At 43.8% G+C, this 20,607-nt stretch overlaps 2 protein-coding genes and 1 long non-coding RNA gene across 9 annotated transcripts in view; 2 read left to right on the top strand and 1 right to left on the bottom strand.

The window, feature by feature from the left end:
- Positions 1–3,413, top strand: part of AUTS2 (activator of transcription and developmental regulator AUTS2) — a 758,376-nt gene extending 754,963 nt beyond the window's left edge. For all 6 annotated transcript variants that reach the window (XM_071765453.1, XM_071765456.1, XM_071765457.1 and 3 more), the window contains one exon: positions 249–3,413. In XM_071765453.1, the coding sequence (XP_071621554.1) occupies positions 249–1,488 (1,240 nt within the window). In that variant the 3' untranslated portion in view covers positions 1,489–3,413. The remainder of the gene's footprint in view (positions 1–248) is intronic.
- A 7,420-nt stretch (positions 3,414–10,833) lies between these two features.
- On the top strand, positions 10,834–18,352 carry RFC2 (replication factor C subunit 2). Of its 2 annotated transcripts, none has more exons than XM_071765029.1 (11): positions 10,834–10,996; positions 11,964–12,033; positions 12,679–12,720; positions 13,082–13,188; positions 14,322–14,423; positions 14,746–14,846; positions 15,544–15,701; positions 16,044–16,109; positions 16,575–16,655; positions 16,966–17,079; positions 18,051–18,352. In XM_071765029.1, exons 1-11 carry the CDS (start codon positions 10,881–10,883, stop codon positions 18,099–18,101), a joined length of 1,008 nt encoding a protein of 335 aa, XP_071621130.1. In that variant the 5' UTR covers positions 10,834–10,880; the 3' UTR covers positions 18,102–18,352. The 2 variants fall into 2 exon arrangements, with proteins under 2 accessions (XP_071621130.1, XP_071621131.1); XM_071765030.1 differs by having other exon boundaries at positions 17,772–18,078.
- On the bottom strand, positions 13,288–17,962 carry LOC139805994 (uncharacterized). Its single transcript, XR_011730072.1, has 3 exons — positions 17,818–17,962; positions 16,920–17,064; positions 13,288–13,510 (listed from the first exon to the last, which is right to left on the bottom strand). It is a non-coding gene; the product is annotated as an uncharacterized lncRNA (long non-coding RNA).
- Positions 18,353–20,607: the final 2,255 nt, after the last annotated feature.

The following is a 20,607-nucleotide window of genomic DNA, read 5'->3' on the forward strand; positions in this document are numbered from 1 at the left end:
TTCTATGGACGTCGGTGTTTGAAACCTCGATCAGATCGTTCCCAAAGCAGCTTCAGGGATCTTTTTCTGGGCTGAAATAGTAGAATAGCTCCAGTTTAGTCCTTCTGGTGTATTGGGTGTGCAAAAGGAACAGTGCATTTAAGGGAGCATGTAAAAGGCTTTCTGCAAAGTGTTAAGTCAGACACCTTAGATGCTTTGTTGTATTTGCAGAATTTCTCATGCTTTCATTTTTTACACTTCTGTTCTAGGGAGAGCATTGAGAAAAGACACTCCAGCCATCCTTCACCAGCACCTATCCATCCAGTAAACTCCCTCGGACATAACCGCAGCTCCAACGAGCAGATCAGGAGCCATCTGAATCCCGAGGTTCGAGAAAAAGAGAAACCCAAAGAACGAGAGAGGGATCACTCCGAATCTCGGAAGGAAATTAACGTTGAAGAGCACAAGGTGAAGGACAACTATATTTCAGAGAAAGAAGGCCTGAGCCATGAGAGCCGAGTGGTGGAAGAGTCTAAGCAAATGTCTAGGGTTCCTTCACCCTATGCTAGGCCCCCCGTTGTGGAGAGCACCAGGCCTAACAGCACTTCCAACCGTGAGGTGGAGCGGAAGAACGAGGCGGCGTACGATAATCCGAAGAAAAGCAGTGAGGTCAAAGTGAAGGAGGAGAGAAAGGAAGACCATGATGTGCAGCCTGAGGGACCTCAGACTCATAGGTCATCTGATCAGCCACCACCTATATCTACATCCAACGTCCATCCGAGTCCTTTAGTGTCAATGCCCATGACTGTAGGGGTAACTGGTATACATCACATGAACAGCATCAGCGGCCTGGACAGGACTCGCATGATGACCCCTTTTATGGGAATTAGCCCCATTCCTGGTGGAGAACGTTTCCCCTATCCTTCTTTCCACTGGGATCCAATGAGAGATCCTTTAAGAGATCCTTACAGAGAGCTGGATATTCATCGGAGAGACCCTCTGGGAAGAGACTTTTTGCTAAGAAATGACCCTCTTCACCGTCTCTCTGCACCCAGACTGTACGAAGCAGACAGGTCGTTCAGGGACCGGGAACCTCACGACTACAATCACCACCACCACCACCACCACCCTCTCTCTGTTGATCCTCGCCGTGAGCACGAGAGGGGCAATCATTTGGATGACAGGGAGAGGTTGCACATGCTCAGAGAGGACTATGAACACGCACGCCTGCACTCAGTTCACCCGGCGGCCTTGGATGGGCACCTGCCCCACCCAAGCCTGATCACACCAGGACTTCCTAGCATGCACTACCCCAGAGTCAGTCCCCCGACAGGACACCAAAATGGCATCCTCAATAAAACTCCCCCCACAGCAGCTCTCAGTGCCCCTCCACCTCTTATTTCTACTCTGGGACCTCGGCCTGGGTCTCCCAGAAGGACTACTCCTCTGTCAACAGAGATGAGAGAGAGGCCTCCTTCTCACACCCTCAAGGACATTGAGGCTAGATAAGCAGTGTGAGCCTAAACAAAAAGCAGAGAAAGAGAAAGAAAACCTTGTAAATGAACATAATATAAAGACCTTCTTACTAGTCATTGATACAGACTGGGGATGTGACCCACTGTACCATATGTATAGACCTGAGTGCAAAGATTTTGAAATGGTTTTTTTGTATATTATATGTTGAAATTTTTTCCAGATCTTTTAGCCGAGTCCATATGTTCCTCGTGTCTCCTATTTTATTTCTAGTTTAAAATTTTCAAAATTTGAACTGAAGAACAAGACATTTACCTGAATGATTTGACTAGAAACAAGCCACCACTGATGTTAACCATACAAAGCTCTTTCAGACCAGAAGTGAAGACAATTGTAGATATTTATGTAAAAAGATTGCTTCATGGGTTAATGGTTCATATATGCAAAAAGGGTAAGATGAAAGCTTTACTTTGTACAAATGTAAATAGATAAAATTAAGTAACATAATACATTAATACTTCTTAAACTGTGCTATTTGCAAACTTAATATTGATCAACACAGTCTGCTTATGCTGTGTTACATATATTGTTATAGACAGCTAAACCCCTTCAACTATGCAATGAATTTCAAGGCTTTTCACAAAAGCCTTTATAACTCATAGGAGCCTTTTCAACACACAACATAATTGAAGTCATATTTTCCCTGAACAAGCTCATCTGTAATCAAAACCTATTTCTCTTGCTTGTTTTGCTAAAGGAACAGCCCATTAGAAGTGCAGTTTTCTGTCTGAACCCCTGCATCAAGATGCTGATGTTACTGTAGCTCATGTGTCCCCTAGAATGGGTCAGGGTTAGAGATCTGTAGTCATGACAAATTGGTTTTCAGTCACATTAATCTGGGTTAAACAGAGTAACAACCAAATGCTGGATATTTTCCAGAAGTTTCATCACTTAACATGTCAAATTTATTTTTGGAAAAAAAATACCTGCTTCCAGCTATTCATGTTTGGTTTTATTTGTATTGCCTGTGTGTTATTTTTCTCTGTGCACACATTTTTTTTTCCTTTTTTGTGAAGTGATTTTTAGCTACATTGAAACAGATCCTACAGGAAAGCTAATACTTTTCTAAATGATAGACATGTATTCACTGTGGCTCAGTAGTTTAATTAATGAACTCTGATGCAGATTTCATAATGCAATTTATTGTATATCAGTTGGTAATAAAGTCTGTGAATAGTTTACAGGTCAGCCTTGTTGTTCCCTAGTCACAGAAGACATGAAATAACAAAAAGAACATGGTCCTTTTTAAAAATATGCATAAATCTTCTGAAATCTGTCTTTTCATAACACACTTTTTTATAATGTGTTAAGTTTCTTGTCTAAATATTTGGAGAGAATATGACTTTATCAGAGAGAATTCAATATCTTGTCTACTGGACTGTAAAATATATGTATGAAATAAAATTAGTTCCATTGGTCTTCTAGTGTATTAAAGTGCTATCTGAAGTTGTTACCCTGTTTTGGCAAAAAAAAAAAAGAAAAAAAAAGTTATCTACAAACAGTTGTTTCTAATGATCAGAGATCTATTTTAGTAGTCAACTGAAGGTTTAGTTGTGAGCTTCAGATTTTGTGAACTCCAGATGTTGTGCAGTGGTTTTTTTTTTTTTCCGTTTTTTTTTTGTTTGTTTGTTTGTTTTTTTGGTTTTTTAAATGAACAAAAGGAAAAATACAAAAAAAACCCAACCCTGAAGAATATGTACACTGGAACCGTAGTGGTAGCTTTCAGTATTGTAAAGAGATTGTTATATACAAACCTTTTTGCTGTTTATCCTGTATGTAATAAAGTCCTTTCTAGATCCTATGTGAAAAGTGAAGCAGCTCTCAATCTTCAGCATGTTTCCTCCTCAGCGAAGACTTGTGTAATGTAAATTGTGCCATGTTATTAAAAAATGTGAACTAAACTGCTAGGTGCTTCTTTGTGTGGAGTGCCCCATTGCTGCTGTGGGGAAAAATTATTTTTTTCCCAAGAGTGGGTTTCTGGGCAGAAGAAACAGCTGCTAAAAAGGAAGTGGCAATAAGGCATCCTGCTAAAACCATTAAAGCAGGAAAAAAAGACAAAAAAAGAGGAGATTCTGGGCTTGTCTGGATTCTTTGAAGCATAGGAACACTTGACTTATTATGGGCTTTTAATTAACTAATTAGTTTGCCTTTCAAGGTAGTTCCATACTTAAGTTTGTGGTTGGATGGAAGCCCTTTTGTGAATTTGTGGAGTTCCACACACAAGCCAGTGGCATCTTACCAGCTTGGCTACCAGGTATGGCTGCTGGTTACTAGGAATAATTTGAACATGAATATGTTCAATTTCTTGCAAATAGTTTACTACAAGTTTCATGGTGTATTTTTTTTAAAAAAACAAACAAAATACTTGGCTTGGCTCCCCATGATTTCCAGGAGGATTCTTCCAGTTCAGGGTTGCTTCTCTTTTTTTGGTTTGTTTTTACAAGCTTGGTGTAAACATTTCAGAACCTTTATCCAGGTTACCTTGGCAGAGGTAACTTGTGACACTGTAATTTGCTTTTTTTTGAGAAAGAGAGAGGAAATCTTCCTTCTCAGTAACAGCCAATTGTTTTGGGAAGCAATTAATCCCTTGCAGCCATATAGTCGAGTTTGGTTTTGTTTCTTTCTTGAGCCCTGTAGCACTTTTTTTAAATTATGTGCAAAAAAGGGGGTTTTTTGCTTTTTTTTTTCTGCAATGTCAGTCTTCTGGGTGCACATCATTAAAAAGCCTTTCAAGTTGCTGAAGAAAACCAATTACAGATAGCAGTAGAAGGATGAAAACTATTGGAGCAAGCTTGCAGAGGTACAGTGTGAGGGGTCCCAGAAGAAGGGGTATAATAAAAATATCATCTTCAGGCTCATCTTGGAGACAAGCACTGCAACAGGAGTCCTGACAGCTTTGTCAGTGCCTTCAGGGGGAAGAAATGTGGGATCTGATTGTGCAGAGGGTGATCCTTGTCCTCCCAGGTGTTGAGTGTACTGGTGATGGTCCTTAATTTCCAGCCAAGCCAATGAACCCTCACTCCCAGAGTCCCAGAAAGCACCGAGGCATTTCACTCCCTTTGAATTCAAGACAATTTAAGTGGCTGGATGTGTCAGGTCTTAAAGGAGTGGGAATGCTCAGAGGAATAGGCCTGAAAGGTATGCTAAGAGCTGAAACAAGATTTTTCAACTTTTTCAGCTTCATTTCTTGCTTTTCAAGAGTTTGATATAAGAACATTAACTTGCAGGTATAGACAATATCATCTTTTTTAACAGGGTTTTACCAATCAAGATGTTTGTCTTAAATCTTCTGGGTTTTGATCATTAGTGTTCAAGAAACACAGTATCTCCTCATAAAAGTTTGTAGTCCTAGCTGGACTGGAAGACAGGCAGATGGAGTTTGGGGAGGATTTAACAGAAACTGTTTGCATTTGCTAAGTAAATACTTAGCATGTTTCTTGATCATTTTAACTCCTAGCTACAGCTTCACAGGTGGAGGTGATCTCTGCTGAAAGCCACCTGGGGCACTGGAACAAGGTAACAGTGTTGGTGATATTCCAGCTACAGAGGAGCTGCTTGGCTTACTGCTTTTGGTTTGGGCAAGGAAGAAGCTTCAGGGGGTTATTTGGAGTGGGATCCCAATTTAAATGATCTGAAATGCCTTTTGAAGGACCCTGAACTCCAGCTGCAGAGCAGCCTCTAACTTAGCTGGTTCAGAGATGCAAATGAGTGGTGGGACTACCTCTTCCCTTGTGGATTTTACAGGCTCTTCTTCTCCTCTTGCAACTAAGATCATTTTAGCACAAAAACATTTCCTGGCAATTAAGAAGGGCCCTCTCCTCATCTGTGCACTGTCTCCATATAGACACACATGCATTTATATACAGCAAAGGGACATGGATGCAATATTACAGGCATAAAGTTCTTTAGAGAGCAGGGTATGAAGTCACAGTGGCACCCTCCAGTCTTGTGCATCCTTTTCTGCTGGTAATGCAGACTTCCCCACACCACTGAACCCATTTTATAACTGGAAAAAGTGCAGCTGAGAACACAAAACTCAGAATCACCCAGGTCACACCAGCCACATGCTGCCTGAGCAACCCCAGGAGAACCAGGTTAGTTCACCAGGAGAACAAAGTGAGCCCTGAATCAGGTAAATTGCAGTTGGTTCTGAGAGATGAGGAATTTAGGGGTTGTTACCTTGGCTTTAGAAAGCACTTTCAACCCTAATCCATGTTAACAACTTCTTGGGGCCCTAGATTTGCTAAAATTATCTCTACGAAAGAATATTGATAATTCAAGTATTAGCAATTAAATTATTAGTTGATAAAGCCTGTGGTCATTCTGGTCATTGTGGGCAGACAATGCTCTTTTTTACCACCTAGTGTGACTTATTTAAGTGTCTCTATTGCTCAGTATTGAAACTTAGACTATAGCTTTTTTTTTTTTTTTTTGATTGAATGATGTTTCTCTACTGAAAAACTTGCATTTAGCTGTAGGAACATGCCTATCCTTCTTCAGTACAATTGTTTTTTTTTTCAAGGCAAGAAAATAATTGAGAACTTAGTAATTGATTCAACGGAGACTTTACCTATCAAATATACAATATCACTGTGTGCTGATGAAATGTAGCTTCAAAGCCCTTAACTAGTTTCTATTGCATCAGTGGTGGTTTTGTGTGGTAGTTTTTAGTTTAGGTTTTGTGGTCATTGTGTGGGTTTTTTTTTTGTTTGTTTGTTTGTAGTTGGTTTTGGGTTTGTTTTTGGTTTTTATGCAGCAGAGATTGCATTAGCATTGAAAGCTTAGAAACTAAATCTTTTTCTTTGTTTTAAAGGCAACTAAAAATGCAAATTTAAGCTTCCTGGGATTTTCAGTGGTCCCTAGTTTTGAAGGTGTTCGGACTATTTGGGGCAAACATGCATTTGGAACTAATGTGATTAAAACCAAAACAAACAAAAAAAAACCCCACCTCTAAAAGTTTCCTCGAAAAGGAAAGTTCTGTCTCAGTTAATACTAGAAAGCCAAGTACAGCTGGATTTATTACACCGTTAGAAAAGGCTGTCGTTCTTCAGAGATACCACAAGAGGGCAGTTAAAGAGAGCGAAATATCTGTAGGTTGATGGGATGGCTGTGCTGTTTCACTCAAGGTGAATGAAGCTGTAAATTATTTTTATGAGAGTTTCTGAGAAGGTCTCCTGTTCCCCTGCAGATATGACAGAAATCTCAGCAGTGCTGTGCTGGGCAGCAATCGGGCTGACTAAAGAGTGACCTTGCTTTATCACATTTAATAAGAGGGACTAGAAGTGGTCCATACCCAGAGCATTCAGCCAGATGAAGGAAATCATATTTTGGAGAGGGGCACTTACATTGTAGCAACAAAGCACATCACATATGTTGAAGGAATAAAAGATGCTTCTCTGCAGCAAATAGTATGTACAATATGAGTTGGTGTGTGTCAGCTCCCCAGAGCCTCAGATTTTACTGATGACTTTTATTTTCCCATTACCTGGCTTTTGAAAGGACTAGCCAAGAGAACTGCTCCATTTGGAGCTGAGGGAAGAAAATATTAATGTCATGTTTTCATAGAACAAAAAATAAAGAGGTTCATTTAAAATCATCAGAGCTGTCTGCTTCACCCCAGCAGAAATCTTGGCCCCAGTTTTTCCTTTCCTACCCTAGTCACCTGTGCCATGACAGCAGAGAGCATTTCCCTGATGCTGGAAAAGCTCTCCTGACCCTCTCAAGGGGCTGCCTTCTCGAGGGACATTTTTTTTGAGCAGGGTCTGAGGAGCAGTCAGCACAGCACAGCCCCACACAGTCCCACACATCCACACACAGTCCCACATAGCTCCACACATCCACACACATCCCAGCTGCTTCGTGGCCAGGCTGAGGGCCAAAGCCTCATCTCTCTTCTCAAAAAAGGACAGGTCTGACACCTGCCTGCCCACTGGAGAAGCCACAGCAAGGACCTGTAAACTGTCCTGACCCCCTTGCTTAGACATTGTTCAACCAGGATCCATTTCCCCTGGAAGGAGGTGGCCCTGCACACCTCCTGCTCCAGACCCGTGGGTCTGACCAGGGACAGCCACACTGCTTTGAGCAGGGGGGAACCTTCCTCCTCACAGCCCAAACCCAGCTGCTCAGCTCTGTCCCCTGGGACTCACAAAATAGCCCTAAAAAAAGCCAAGGGCTCTGATGAATATGTTTGTGTCACCCACCTTGCAGCGTTATGGTTGTGGTGGGTTTGTGGCATCACACTACGATCGCCATGATGGTTTTAAATTACTTGTTTTCCACTTACCTGTATTATTGTGGCTTCCAGGGCGTCTGGATCTTTGCAGTAGTAAATATATCACTGAGTGTTACAGCAATAGACTCATCTATTTCCTTGAAGCATATATTCAGCAAAATCCAGGTGGGCAGCTGTGTCTGTGCCTGCAGGTCCCAGCCTACCTCATGTTCTCTGGGCATTTGTTCTGGGAGGTTGGAGTGAGGAGGGAAAAAGCCTCTTCTCCTTAGTAAACTTTCAGGACTGGAGGGAATGGATGGAAGCTGCGCCAGGGGAGTTTTAGGCTGGATGATAGGGAATATTTTTTCACTGAAAGGGTTGTCAGGCATTGGGATGGCCCAGGACAGTGGTGGAGTCACCATCCCTGGAGGCATTTAAAAGGCATTTGGACCTGGTCCTTAAGAACACAGTTTAGTAGTTATGTTATGGTGTTAGCCAAAGTTTGGACTGGATGAGCTTTGGAGGTCTCTTCCAAACCAAAACATTCGGTGATTTTGTGATCCTGGTGGAACCACAACACTGGTCTGGGGCAGAAATGTCCCTGGCTGGTGATGTGCTTGCAGAAACAGATTGGTTGTCTTCAGTATGACTTCATGCCACCTGCAGTCGGCATATTTTTATAAGAAAACAAGAGATTCCTGTCAGATACCTACATCGGTGCTGAGGCGGCCAGGACCTTGAGGCCCAGACATGCGTCTGCTCTGGCGTGTCCTTCCTCCCCGGAAAGGTCCCTCTGGACTCCTTTTATAGATCTGTATGTGATTATTTTTTTAGTTTTTCCCTCAGTTTGCGCCCTTCAGTTGGTGCAGGCACCTCCGGCAGCCGAGCTGCAGAGGGCGGTGTGGGAGAGAGAATACCGAGCTAAGATGGCGGCGGAGCGGGAGGGCGGGTGTGGACAGCAGGGCGAGCGGTGGTGCCGGCCGTAACGTTATTACCAACTCTTCAAGAACACTTAACAACTGGGAATATTGATAAAGTAATCCACTCATCTGCTCTTTGTAATATTTCATTTTGCTGCCATCATCAGTTTTAGAACCTGGAAGATGAAGAGTTCGGAGACAACTTGTGCAGAAGCCACTAATTCATTCACAGATGAGACACAGTCCTTAAATCCTTACATGCAAATCCTTAATAAATCCTTATATGGAGCCTTAAATGCAATTTTCCTGCCTCTTTCCCACAGTCCCCTGGGAAATACCCCTCCTCTCCTTGACTGTCCCCACTTGGGATGAAGGAGCCTCACCTACATCACGTCAGAGAAATCAAACCCCAACCCTAAACCCTCCCTCTACCCCTCACACTCCCCCTGACCCCAGCTGCACTTTTACCCCTGGGGCTGCAAAAAGACTCAGGACACAGAGAATCAGAAAATGTTCCCTAAAGCACATCAGAACTTCCCAGCAGTGAGATGTGGACAAGGTTCAGAGCAGAATAATATGGATTTATTAAGGCTGAATCTAAGATCACCTCCACCTTTCTCTACTCCTCCTTCTACGTTTCTCTTCTCCCTTCTCTACTTCTTTCTTCTCCCTTTCTCTGGCACAGTTCAGGCTCTGAGCTTTGTCCCCAGCTCACTGCTGGGATTTCTGAGGAGCTTTCATCAACCTTTTGCTGCCTTCAGAGTGTCTGGGGGGAGTTGGCAGCCCCTGGGGACAGAGCTCCGGACTGTGGCAGAGCTTGGTGTTGTCTGATGGGCTCCCAGCTGTGGATGGGGTAGCCCAGGTGTGGCCACTCAGGTTGATGAGGGGGCTTTCCCAGGAAGCTGTGGGAAGGGCAGGAGGGCAGGGCCCAGGGTATTTAACCCTCCAGCTCTGGTTAGGGGCTTAGTAGGGCTGTGTTGTACTTGGAGCTCTGCTGAGTGAGAGGAATAGAGCCAGTGGGCTTCTGTCCCCTGCAGTGTTTTTTTTTCTCTCTCTTGGTATGTATTTGTTTTTGCTCCCCAGGTGATCCTGGCTGCAATTTTTAACTCTGAAATGAGAAGGCCAGTGGAAGAAAGGGCTCCCCTTTACTGTGGCACCCACCAGGGGGTACATAACCCCCCTCAAGGTGCTGGGCTCAGGGCTCTGCTGTTCCTGCAGCTGTGGAGCTCTTTGGGTCACTATTTTGGGAAGCTCAGGGACACAGAGGCATCAGTGTTCTGCAAGAGCCTCTGGGTCAGGTGTCTGTGCAAGCAGAAGTTTTTTGCCTACACCATTTTCTCCTGTTAGGAGTGTAGTTTAGGATATTTTGGAGTTTAGCGTGTTTTAATATTCTGCTATTCAGGTTTTTTTTCTTCCTTTGCAGGTTCGGGAAAGAAGCCTGGGGTCTGCAGGAAAACCCTAACCCTCTGAGAAGTCTTTCCTTGCTGACCATAGCTTCCGGTACCTTATTTCTGAAAAAGTGGAACCAGGACTGGGAGAGCTGCTGGTGGTGTTTCAGGTTTACTGTACTAAAGAAAATTCAAAGCCAGATTGCTGATGGCCCTGTGGAGAGAGTTGCCTAGGAGGGTGAGGGACAGCAGGAGGTTCTGGAGGTCACTCCTTATGCTTGAAATACAGGTCTGTTCTTATTGAATTTTGGAGGATGTCTCCCCAACAGTGGGAGAGCAGAAGGGCAGAACATTAGAGGTTTTAAGTCCTAAACCAAACCCATAGCCCAAGTGGTGGTGGTGCTGTGGGAAGGGTTCCATGGGTAGGTGAGGGCCAGCAGGAGTTTTTGTTGGTCAGTCTTTCCCTTTGAGCTCTAGCTCTTTTCTTGTGGACTGGTGGAGGTGATATCAGTAACAGTGTAAAAGCGGGCGAGAAAAGAAACAAAAAAAGAAACAAAAGGTTAGACTCCCCCACAGCTCAGCCCTTCGGCACGACCGCCTCAAAGCATCTCCTCATCACACATCTTCCTCAGGACACCCACCCATCTCCTCAGGACATTCGCCCCCTCAGCACAGCCGAAGCCACCGGGGCACCACTGATCACCGCCGGGCAGGGACAGCGGGGGAGGCCGAACGAACCCTCCCGCCCCACCGCCGGACTCGGCAGTCCCGCCCCTCAAGGCGGGTCCGGCACCGGGACCCTCCCCTCACAGAGGCGGCGGGGAGAGAGGCGCCGCCGCTGCCGCCGGGATGGAGATGGAGGTTGCGGAGGAGGAGAAAGCCGGGCCCGCGGCAGGAGAGAAGCGGGGGCCCGCCGAGCCCCCGGGGTCGGGATCTGCGGCCGGGGGCCATTACGAACTGCCCTGGTGAGAGGGGACACGGGGAGAACATGGAGGAGGAGGGGGGGGAACATGGAGAGGACTCGAAGGGAGCTCGCAGCCCCTGAGCGCGCGCGAGATGGAGCCCCGGGGCGGGACAAAGGGCCGAGGCTGCGCGGCCATTGGTGGAGAGCCGGGCGGTGGGCGTGTCCAGGGTGGGCACGGCCAATAGCGGCAGAGGGGGGCGGGGCGTGTCCTTGGCGGGAAGGCGGGCGTTAGCGCGGCGCCTCCACTGAGGCGCTGAGGAATGGCGGCCCTGGGGCCTGGGGACTTCCCTGCGGTGCCCGAAGAGCTGCGGGTCCGGGTCTCGGTCTTGGGCTGGGGACTGGGGGTGATCTGGAAGCGGTGAGGGCTCTGCCTGCACCCCCTGACTGGCCCGAGGCTGGGCTGCGGCCTGGGAAGTGGGAGTGAGGAGAGAGAGGGCAGCCTGAGGTGGAAGGCAGGAATGCCGGACTGGATGGGGTTGGAAGGAGCTTAAACATCATCCAGATCCACGGGCAGGGACACCTGCCACCAGCTCAGGGTGCTCCAAGCCCCATCCAACCTGGCCTGGAACACTACCAGGGATGGGGCAGCCACAGCTTCTCTGGGCAGCCTGGGCCAGGGGCTCAGCACCCTCACAGGGAAGAATTTTTTATCCCCAGGAGAAGTTTCTTCCCGGCAGAGCCAGCCCTGCTTCTGGGTGTGTAACCAGGAAGAGAACACAGAGTGGCATCTCCTCTTAGCCCTGATACCAGTCAGGCATCAAACTCCTGCCCAAGCTGAGCACCTTTTTTTTTAATCCCTTGCCCTTTTTCGTATTAATGGCAGCAAAACCATTAAGTAATGCACTAAAACCACATAATTGCATTTTTGTCCCTGGTTATCTTAACACAATCCTCTTTTTCTGTCAGCATAAAGCACTATTACAGTTTTATTAGAAGTGCTGAAGTGTGTGGGGTTTTTACTTTTACAGGGTGGAAAAATACAGACCTTTGAAATTATGTGAAATAGTTGGAAATGAAGACACTGTGAGCAGGCTGGAGGTGTGTAGTTGTCCCTTTATCCTTTCCTGGGTTAGCTCAAAAACCAGTTCTTCATAGATTCATAGACCAGTAAAAGCACTTTTGTATTTTTACATCCATACATGGAGAAACCCTTTCTGATTTACTCAAGAAATTACATGTTTTAGAACATGTTTGAGTAGTGTTCTAAGGAAATATGCTTTCCTGAACTGGGATATTGCTTAAATTGGCTTTGGTTTCATATAGCTTAGAAAGTTAGTAGTTGTTGTAATAATATTGATTCAGTGAATAAATATTGTTTATGTAACAACAGAGAGAAACATAAATACAGTGTCTTTCTGGAAGAAAAATATTTTCCTTAGCAAATTCGTTTGTTATCTCTGTATTTGATAACAGAAAGCAAGCATGTAACAGGTGCAGAGGAAAGGCAAGAGCACTAAAGACCTGTGGGATTAAATGCTTTTGAGTTTTTCCTTATTATTCTAGGGACTGACTTCTAGCAGTTCAATTAAAAAAAAAAAAAATAAGAGAGAGGAAAGCAGGAGAGAAGAAAATAGTGGAATGGGTTGGCTCTGTTTCTCTATTTTAAATGTGTATAATAGAACAGAACTGGCAATTCTTTGTTTCCATTATGTTCTTACATAATTTATTCTTCTTCTTTCTTAGGTCTTTGCCAAAGAGGGGAATGTGCCAAATATTATAATTGCTGTAAGTAGTGCTGTGTTGTGCTGGTGACACCCACCCCCCCAGCAGGGATGTGTTGTGCCTGGCTGTGTTGGTGGGGGAGATGTGGGTGGGATGGACACAGAGCAGAGATCCTGATGGAGCACAGAAGCTGCACAGCCTCCTGTTTAACTCCACCCTGGCCCTCAGCTCCTCTGCTTCTCCCCAGGGTGTTTCTCTCCTCTGTTGGAGGCAGAATCCTGAGCTTGGGCAGCCTCTAGTTTGATGCTCTGTCTGCAGTTCCTCTCTTGCAGCTGTTTTTTCATGACCAAGGAGTTTTGTAGAGAGTGAAGCTTAGAAACTGACATTAAATTCACCAGAAATTCCTGCATTGGTGCATTTCTAGGGTCCCCCAGGAACAGGTAAAACCACCAGTATCCTCTGCTTGGCTCGTGCCCTGCTTGGTCCTGCATTAAAAGATGCTGTTTTGGAGCTGAATGCCTCAAATGACAGGTGAGAATGAATGAACCTTCTTACACTTTTAAAGGAGCAGCAAGTATCCATTTTTATTTTTAGTTCAGCTCAGACTGAATAGATTTAATGCTATACAGCCTCTGTTACTGGTTTTAATGCAGTTTTTCCAACAAAAAGTTATGCAATCTTTGGTGTCCATCTGTCAACATGGACATTGCTATATAAATTTGATATATACTTTCATGCACAGAAATAGAAACAGATGGAGTTCAGAATCTGCTTTCTTGATTTGTTGCTTTCTGAAGTTCTGCTCTCTTGATTTTACTTTAAAGGGAATCTTCCTGCATTCATGGAGGTTCTCCTAAGAACAAAAAGTGAGCAAGGTGTTTGTAATGAAACTCAGCAGTGTTTTGTTTTTTACAGAAGTGGAAGAAATGAGGTCTATAAGGACAGCTGGGGATTAGAATGTAGGATAAAGGTGTTAGGTATGTAGAGGACACTGACTGCTCCAACAAGCAGGCACTGAGACCTGATTGTATTTCCAAAATTCTGTAGCAAACCTGTCCTGAGGACATTCCTGGAGGATTGTTTATGAATACAACACACTTTACCTGCCTCTGTAAATATCAGTTACAGAAGAGCTATTGAGTCACAATATTAATTTTCTAAATGGAACAAAAAAATAAAAACCTTTCTTTTTTAAAGTACATCTTTGCTGAGAGCCTTTCCAGGAGAGTTTCTGTGTTGTGCTGCTATAACACAGTCTTATCTTCTGAGGTACAGCTGGGTCTGTAGCACTGGCAGAGCAGCCTTAAATGTTTCTGTCCTTGTTCATTTATCACCTTTACCTTTTGCCAAACATAAGTTTGCAGTACTGCAAGTAAGATTTCTGATTTTATATATATAATATAATATATATACTGTTAAATTGCATTTATTTTTTTTTTCAAAACCTCCAAAAATGAGGCTTATTGGTGTTTAAATCTGAACTGGTGAGGGAGCCTGGCTTACAGCGTGGTTTCACAGCAGCTTTACTGGCAGAGCTGAAGGGGCAGGAACAAACAGGAGGAGGATAGAGAGCTCAGGAAATCCTCAGCCACTGGGGCTGCTGAATAAAATCCATTATCTAAGTTCACCCAACTGATCATGGATCACTTGGATTCTTGTTCCAGAGGCATTGATGTTGTGAGAAACAAAATCAAAATGTTTGCCCAGCAGAAGGTCACCCTCCCAAAAGGTCGGCATAAAATAATCATCCTTGATGAAGCAGACAGGTATGTTGGTTTTCTCTTGACCTCAACTGCTATGGGAAATGCTTTGGATCTGTCCTGTGTGTGGAGCTGCTGTCTTGGGCAGTTTTAGATGATCAAGCTATCAAAAAAATCTGTTAGGAAATAATCACTGATCAGTGTTCTTAGAAGATCACTTAGGGTCAAGCAGAGATCACTGCTTCAAAGGAGATGCTGAATATTGGGGTGAAACACTGGGTGATTTAGCTCTGTTAAATACCAGTAAACTCTGAAGCTTGTATAAATATAGTTACCAGACTTCACCTAATAAGGGCAAAATCTGTCCTAACTCCTTTTCTCCCCCCAGCATGACAGATGGAGCCCAGCAAGCACTGAGAAGAACAATGGAAATTTATTCCAAGACAACGCGCTTCGCCCTTGCCTGCAATGCCTCTGACAAAATCATAGGTAAAGCCCTGCTAGGCCCTGGGTGGCTCTGTCATATGTTCTCCAGACTGTTGGCTGCCTCCCTAGCCACTTTTCAGAAATTCCTTGGACCTGCTTGTTGCAGGAAAACATGGGACTTCTGAAAAACCAAGCCACCTGCAGATCCAGCTAGTAAAAAAAAGTGTGTCTGTGTAGCTGGTGAACACTCTGAACAGCTGCTTGTGATGGACAGTGCTCTGCATGCCTGCAGAAGGAGATTTCTTTGACTTTGGACTTCATTTCCATCCAACTCTGCTACAGTTTAAGATGTTTGATATATTGTTCAATGGGTATTGAACCCTCTTGTGGTCCAATCTGAAACATAATCTTTAAGTTTGCCTCTAGGCTAACACATAGTAGACTTCAGACTTGTCTTGTGTGGCTGTTAAAATAGCATGATAAACATACACATTCAGAAAACCAGGAGACCAGAAGCAGCTGAGCTGCTTTTTTGCACTTATCTGTGGGAAAAAATAGTTCATTTGTGTCAAGTGAAGGACTGTAACAATTGTATATGTTTAAGGAGATACTGTATTCTGTGAGGAGCTGACATCTTTTTCTTTCAAAGAAGACAAAGGTGGAAATTGACAGCTTCTTCCAAGATGTAAATAAATGATTATTTCTCTTTTTTTTTTTTTAATAAAAGAGGGAAATGCTAACTACACATCTCTGTCCTCAGAACCAATCCAGTCCCGCTGTGCAGTGCTGCGTTACACCAAGCTGACAGATTCCCAAATCCTTGCCAGGCTCCTGAAGATTGTTGAGAAAGAGGATGTGCCATACACAGATGATGGACTAGAAGCCATTATCTTCACAGCCCAAGGAGACATGAGACAGGTAAAAGAAGAAAGGCAATGAAACAGAGGCTTCTGCTTAAAGCAAAAAAAAAAAAAAAAGTTTGAATTGTGGCTCTCTAAGAGAGGTGTAGGAAAGAGGGGGTGACCTGTGGCACAAGGGTAACTGAACTGTTTGATTTTGTGAGGTTTTAAAGAGGATCTTGTCCTGGATACCAACCAGATTTGTGGGAGGAAACCAAGTCTGCATGCATTGGTGGTTTATTTTATTGCATAACTGAAAACTGCTTATTTGGCATCATTTTCTGACAAGTGTATTGCACCTTGAGGAGTGAATAGCAGAGCACTTCAGAAACTAAAGGAAGTCTTGTTTTTTCTTTCACAGGCATTAAACAACTTACAGTCTACATATTCTGGATTTGGCTTTATAAACAGTGAAAATGTCTTCAAGGTTAGTAACAGTGTAAAATGGTGATGCTGGAAGTTCAGCACAGTGTGAGACCTCTGGTCAGAGCCTCCAAACTGCTTTGCCAATTTGCAGACAGCACAGTGGCAATTCCTGCATTAGGCCATAAAAAATGCACGTGCCATTTGGAGAAAGTGCCAGCAGTCCCTGCTGGCCCTCCTGAGGCTGTGTGGCTTCCCAGCTCTCTCAGAGCACATGGATCATGTAACTGCTGGGAAATTTCTCAGTGATAACTTTAGAATCTGTTACTTGAGCATTCTCATTTTCTGCTGTTGAGTCTGACATGCCAGGCTTGCTGTCTTAGCAGAAAAGTCATATTTCTTGAAGTTTAATCTGTATTATAGAATGTCTCTAATTCAATATTTCAGCTGTATAGAAGCTTGGTGAAAACACCAGGGCTTTCATACAAAAATCTAGTATTTTGAAATGTAATATTTCTCTTTCCTACAGGTATGTGATGAGCCTCATCCTCTGCTTGTGAAAGAAATGCTACAACACTGCATAAATGCAAACATTGATGAAGCATACAAGGTTGGTGTTCATGTGCTGTGTCTGCATAGACATTTTTTTTCCTCTACAATTTCTTTTTTTGTAGAATTCACAGTGTTGTGTGTTCTTTTTTTTTAAAATAAGAGGAGCTGACAGATTATATCCTTTCCATGCAGGGGTCTGGGCAGATAAATACACAAAACCCAACCAGTCTGAAAACAGTTGGGGTTAAATCATTTGATAAAAAGTACATGCAATTCCAGTAGCTGTACCCAGTTGTTCCAGAAGTGAATATTCTTGACTCACCTGATAAGTTGTGCAGATAAATGAGGGATTTTTCTTGCCTGCTCAGATTCTTGCCCACCTGTGGCGACTCGGCTACTCCCCAGAAGATGTGATTGGCAACATTTTCCGTGTCTGTAAAACCTTCCAAATGCCAGAATACCTGAAACTGGAATTTATCAAGGTTAGTACTAACCTAGTTCCTTGTAGGGTCTCTTGGGCCTTTTTTAAGTAGAAGATGTGCTCCCTAATCCAAGGGCAGCCTCAGGGTTTTCTCTTCGAGATTCGCTATATCAAAATATTAAAAAAAAAAAATTCTTAATTTCTTATTACTGCTTTTTGCCTGCTCTGTCTCATCAGTTTAGTTGTAAGAAACAGTCACTTGAAGTTTAAAATCCCACAAAAGTCACTTTAGTAATCATCTCCTATTAATAACATCATAATAGTGGCTGAGTTGGTGATTTACACCAAAGACTCAAATGACTCCTCGTGAACTTCCTTCAAGCACAGACTTGATTCTGGTACAGTAGGCAGTAAAACATTAAATTATTCAACAAATTATGCCAACTGCCTGTTGTATAATTTTTATATGTTAAACTGGTGTAATGGAATCACTCTACAGACTTAAAACCTGTCTTCAGCATAGACCCCTGGCTCCTTACACAAGAAAGTTGGAAAATACAAGCTTTGATTTTCAAAAAGAAGTAAAAAAATGCATTCTGGTTTGTGTAGATGAGAAGATAAACTTCTCTTAAGTTCCAGTGGCTCTGAAGTTTGGTCTCTTAGCATCAAGGGGTGTGTTTTATTTAGTCACACTGTACTTAGACTGGGAGAAAAACCTGGAGATTTTTTTTTTTATAATGTCTTTATCCTCAGGAAATTGGGTACACTCATATGAAGGTAGCAGAAGGTGTGAACTCACTTTTACAGATGGCTGGGCTGCTGGCCAGGCTGTGCCAGAAGACAGCAGCACCTGCAGCCAGTTAGGTTTCCTTGAGCACCTTCCTGGGAGGTGAAGGCCCCTGGTCTGCAAGGTCAGCAGCTCCCTGGGTGTCCAGAATTCTTCATTCAAGGAGCTTGTTCCCTTGGTTTTGCTAAATGGCAGAAAAATAACCAGGTTCTGTTGTAAAAAAGTTTTGTAATTTTTTTATTTAGGTCAATAAAGCTTTAAAATTTACTTTAACCCAAGACCTCTTATTTGTATAACTGAGATGGAAGAGAGGACTGTGACCTCACAGCAGGAGAAAAAAAATTGGATGCCTTTGTTAGTGATTACACTTCAAGACTGGTTGAGTGGTGCTCTTGCTGAGACCAAGAAGGAAAAATTTTCTCAGGAAGACATTTAATGAAGTTATAATTGAGGCATGCTGAGCAAGTGTCACTCCTGGGTGCTGTTTATGTGCTGTGGGTAAGGAACATATTTTTACCAAACATACAGGAGAAATATTACACGTTTGTTAATGGTGCCAGCTGGTTATTTTGGATATTTCTTTTTAAAAATTACCATATTCTGGCATGCTCTGCATTTCTGCTGTTGCCCTCCAGGTTGGGTAAGGGCATTTTACTATAGTTGCAGCATAGCAAAAAGCAAAATCTTCATGCTTTCCTGTTTGTTAAGCTTGGGGAACCACCTTGCCAGTGCAGATGAGCAATGAAGTGTGAAACACAGAGTGAAAGCAAATAGAAATTGAATTTCACCACCTCCATATCAGGTGTGAGACCTGCAGAGCTCTCCTCACTGAATAAAATCCATGCTGATTAGAGCAGTCAGAAAAAAAAGTCCATCAGAGGTACAAGTGGCTGCTGCCTGCACTCCCCCCTGCCCTTTCTGTGTAGATTCTCCAGCCCAAGTATTTATTTAGCTGCCTCACCATTAAACTAATCATGGGCAGGCTAAGTTGGCTTCAGTCCTAAGATTGTTCTGCAGCAGGGGTTGGTTTCACCTTCCTGTTCTCTGTCCCAGGCAGAGGGCTGATGAGTTGCAGCAGCAGGAGCTGGTTGGGAGCATCAGGAATTGTCCTGGCAGGACTGGGTGCAGGTTCTGTGCCAGAGCCTGAAGACACAGCCCCTTTCAAAGTGCAGAAGAGAAAGTTAATTGACAGCTGAAGTGCAGGCACCTTTGAGCTTGCTCCCACATGGAATAAAGCAAACAGCTCTTGGAATAACAGATGTAATACTCAAATTACATTCTTCCTTCACTAGATATATTTATTGAACTTACTCTTTGATTCCCAGCCAGCCACTTGTCACTGCTAGCACAAACACTGTTAAAGAGACAACTAATAATTCAGTATTAATAACTAATAATTCAGTATTATTAAGCTGCTGAAGTCTCTACAGACATAACAGCATCACAGCTTTTGTCCCCAGAAGCTTAAATAAGGCACATTTAAAGAGCTGTTTACCCTCCCCCTGGCTGTACACCTCAGCCAGCCTCCTCTGTCTTGAATTTCTGGTTTACTGCTGAATGGAGAAGGGAGAGGAGGTTTCAACAAATTGCAGACATGGTATCAGGAGGGCTGAGAGCTGGTCCTCACCCTGCTGGATGTACCCACCTGTGTGTCCCCTGGTTTGCTGGGCTGCTTTTTTGAACTGCTTTTTTCTTCTTGACTATTGAGCAGCAGCTTTTCAGCTCCAGTTTGGAGTTCATTCTTTTCTGGGCTAATCCCCTGCAGCACTGAGGAGACATAATCATGTTCATTTGTGCTGAGAAGAGAAAAGTATCAGTCTGAGAGGCCACCAAAGGTGGTTGGATGCTCAGCCCACACCTGAGTGCAGAGCTGCTGCTTTTGGGTAGCTGGCTGAGGCTCCCATCTCCATTTCAGCCACAGGAGCTCTGCCAAAATGACCTGTTTAATGTGTCTGATGTTGAGAAAAGGAAGGGAAGTGCTTACTTGGCTGCTTACCTGATCTGAGGAGAGACACAGACCCACAGGAGACCTGTTTTTTCCTTCCATTGCATTCAGATTACACAGAATTGAACAATTTTGGCTCAGCCTTAGAATCCTTGCACACCTGAAGACAAGTCCTGAGAGGACTGTGTCAGTGAACACACTTCCATACTCACCCACTGCAAAGAAAAACTCAAAGATGTTTCAGAACAAGCTGAAATGATGGAAGTTCCCATAGCAGCCCCTGGATTTCTTCCAGAGTAATGAGAAGGAAAAAAAAAAAGCAAAAAAAAAAGCACTTCAGGAGCTTTACAAAACTAAGAAGGGATTTACCCCCCTGCTGTTCTGGAGAGCTGGGTTCATCAGAAGAGGAAGGGACTCCTTACCCAGCTCCTGCCACAACTTCCACACTCAGATTTTGTCAATGGAGGAAGCTGACACCAGGAAAAGGTCCTTGGTCTGATCCATCTTCCCACTTAGCCAGGAGCACAGCAAAGCTTGGATTATATTAGTTTGGCCACACACTCACCTAACAGCTTGGACTTCCTGGGATCTCTCTAGTTGGATCCATGCCTGTGTGCCAAGGATCTTTTCCTGCTGCTGATCTCATCACTGTTTAATGGCTCTCTCCATCTACAGTAACATCACCACACAGGAGCACAGCTCATCCTTAACCTCTGGGGAAAAAAAAAACCCCATAATCTGCAGCACTTCATGAGAAGTGGGATTTTCTTCAGGTGCCAAAGGTGTCACCAAGGATGACAACACCAGGGCCCTCCAAGAGCCAGGCATGATGTTCCAGTAAGGAAAGCATCATCTCC

This window comes from Heliangelus exortis, chromosome 21 (genome assembly GCF_036169615.1).
Source record: "Heliangelus exortis chromosome 21, bHelExo1.hap1, whole genome shotgun sequence".
Taxonomy (NCBI): Eukaryota; Metazoa; Chordata; class Aves; order Apodiformes; family Trochilidae; genus Heliangelus; species Heliangelus exortis.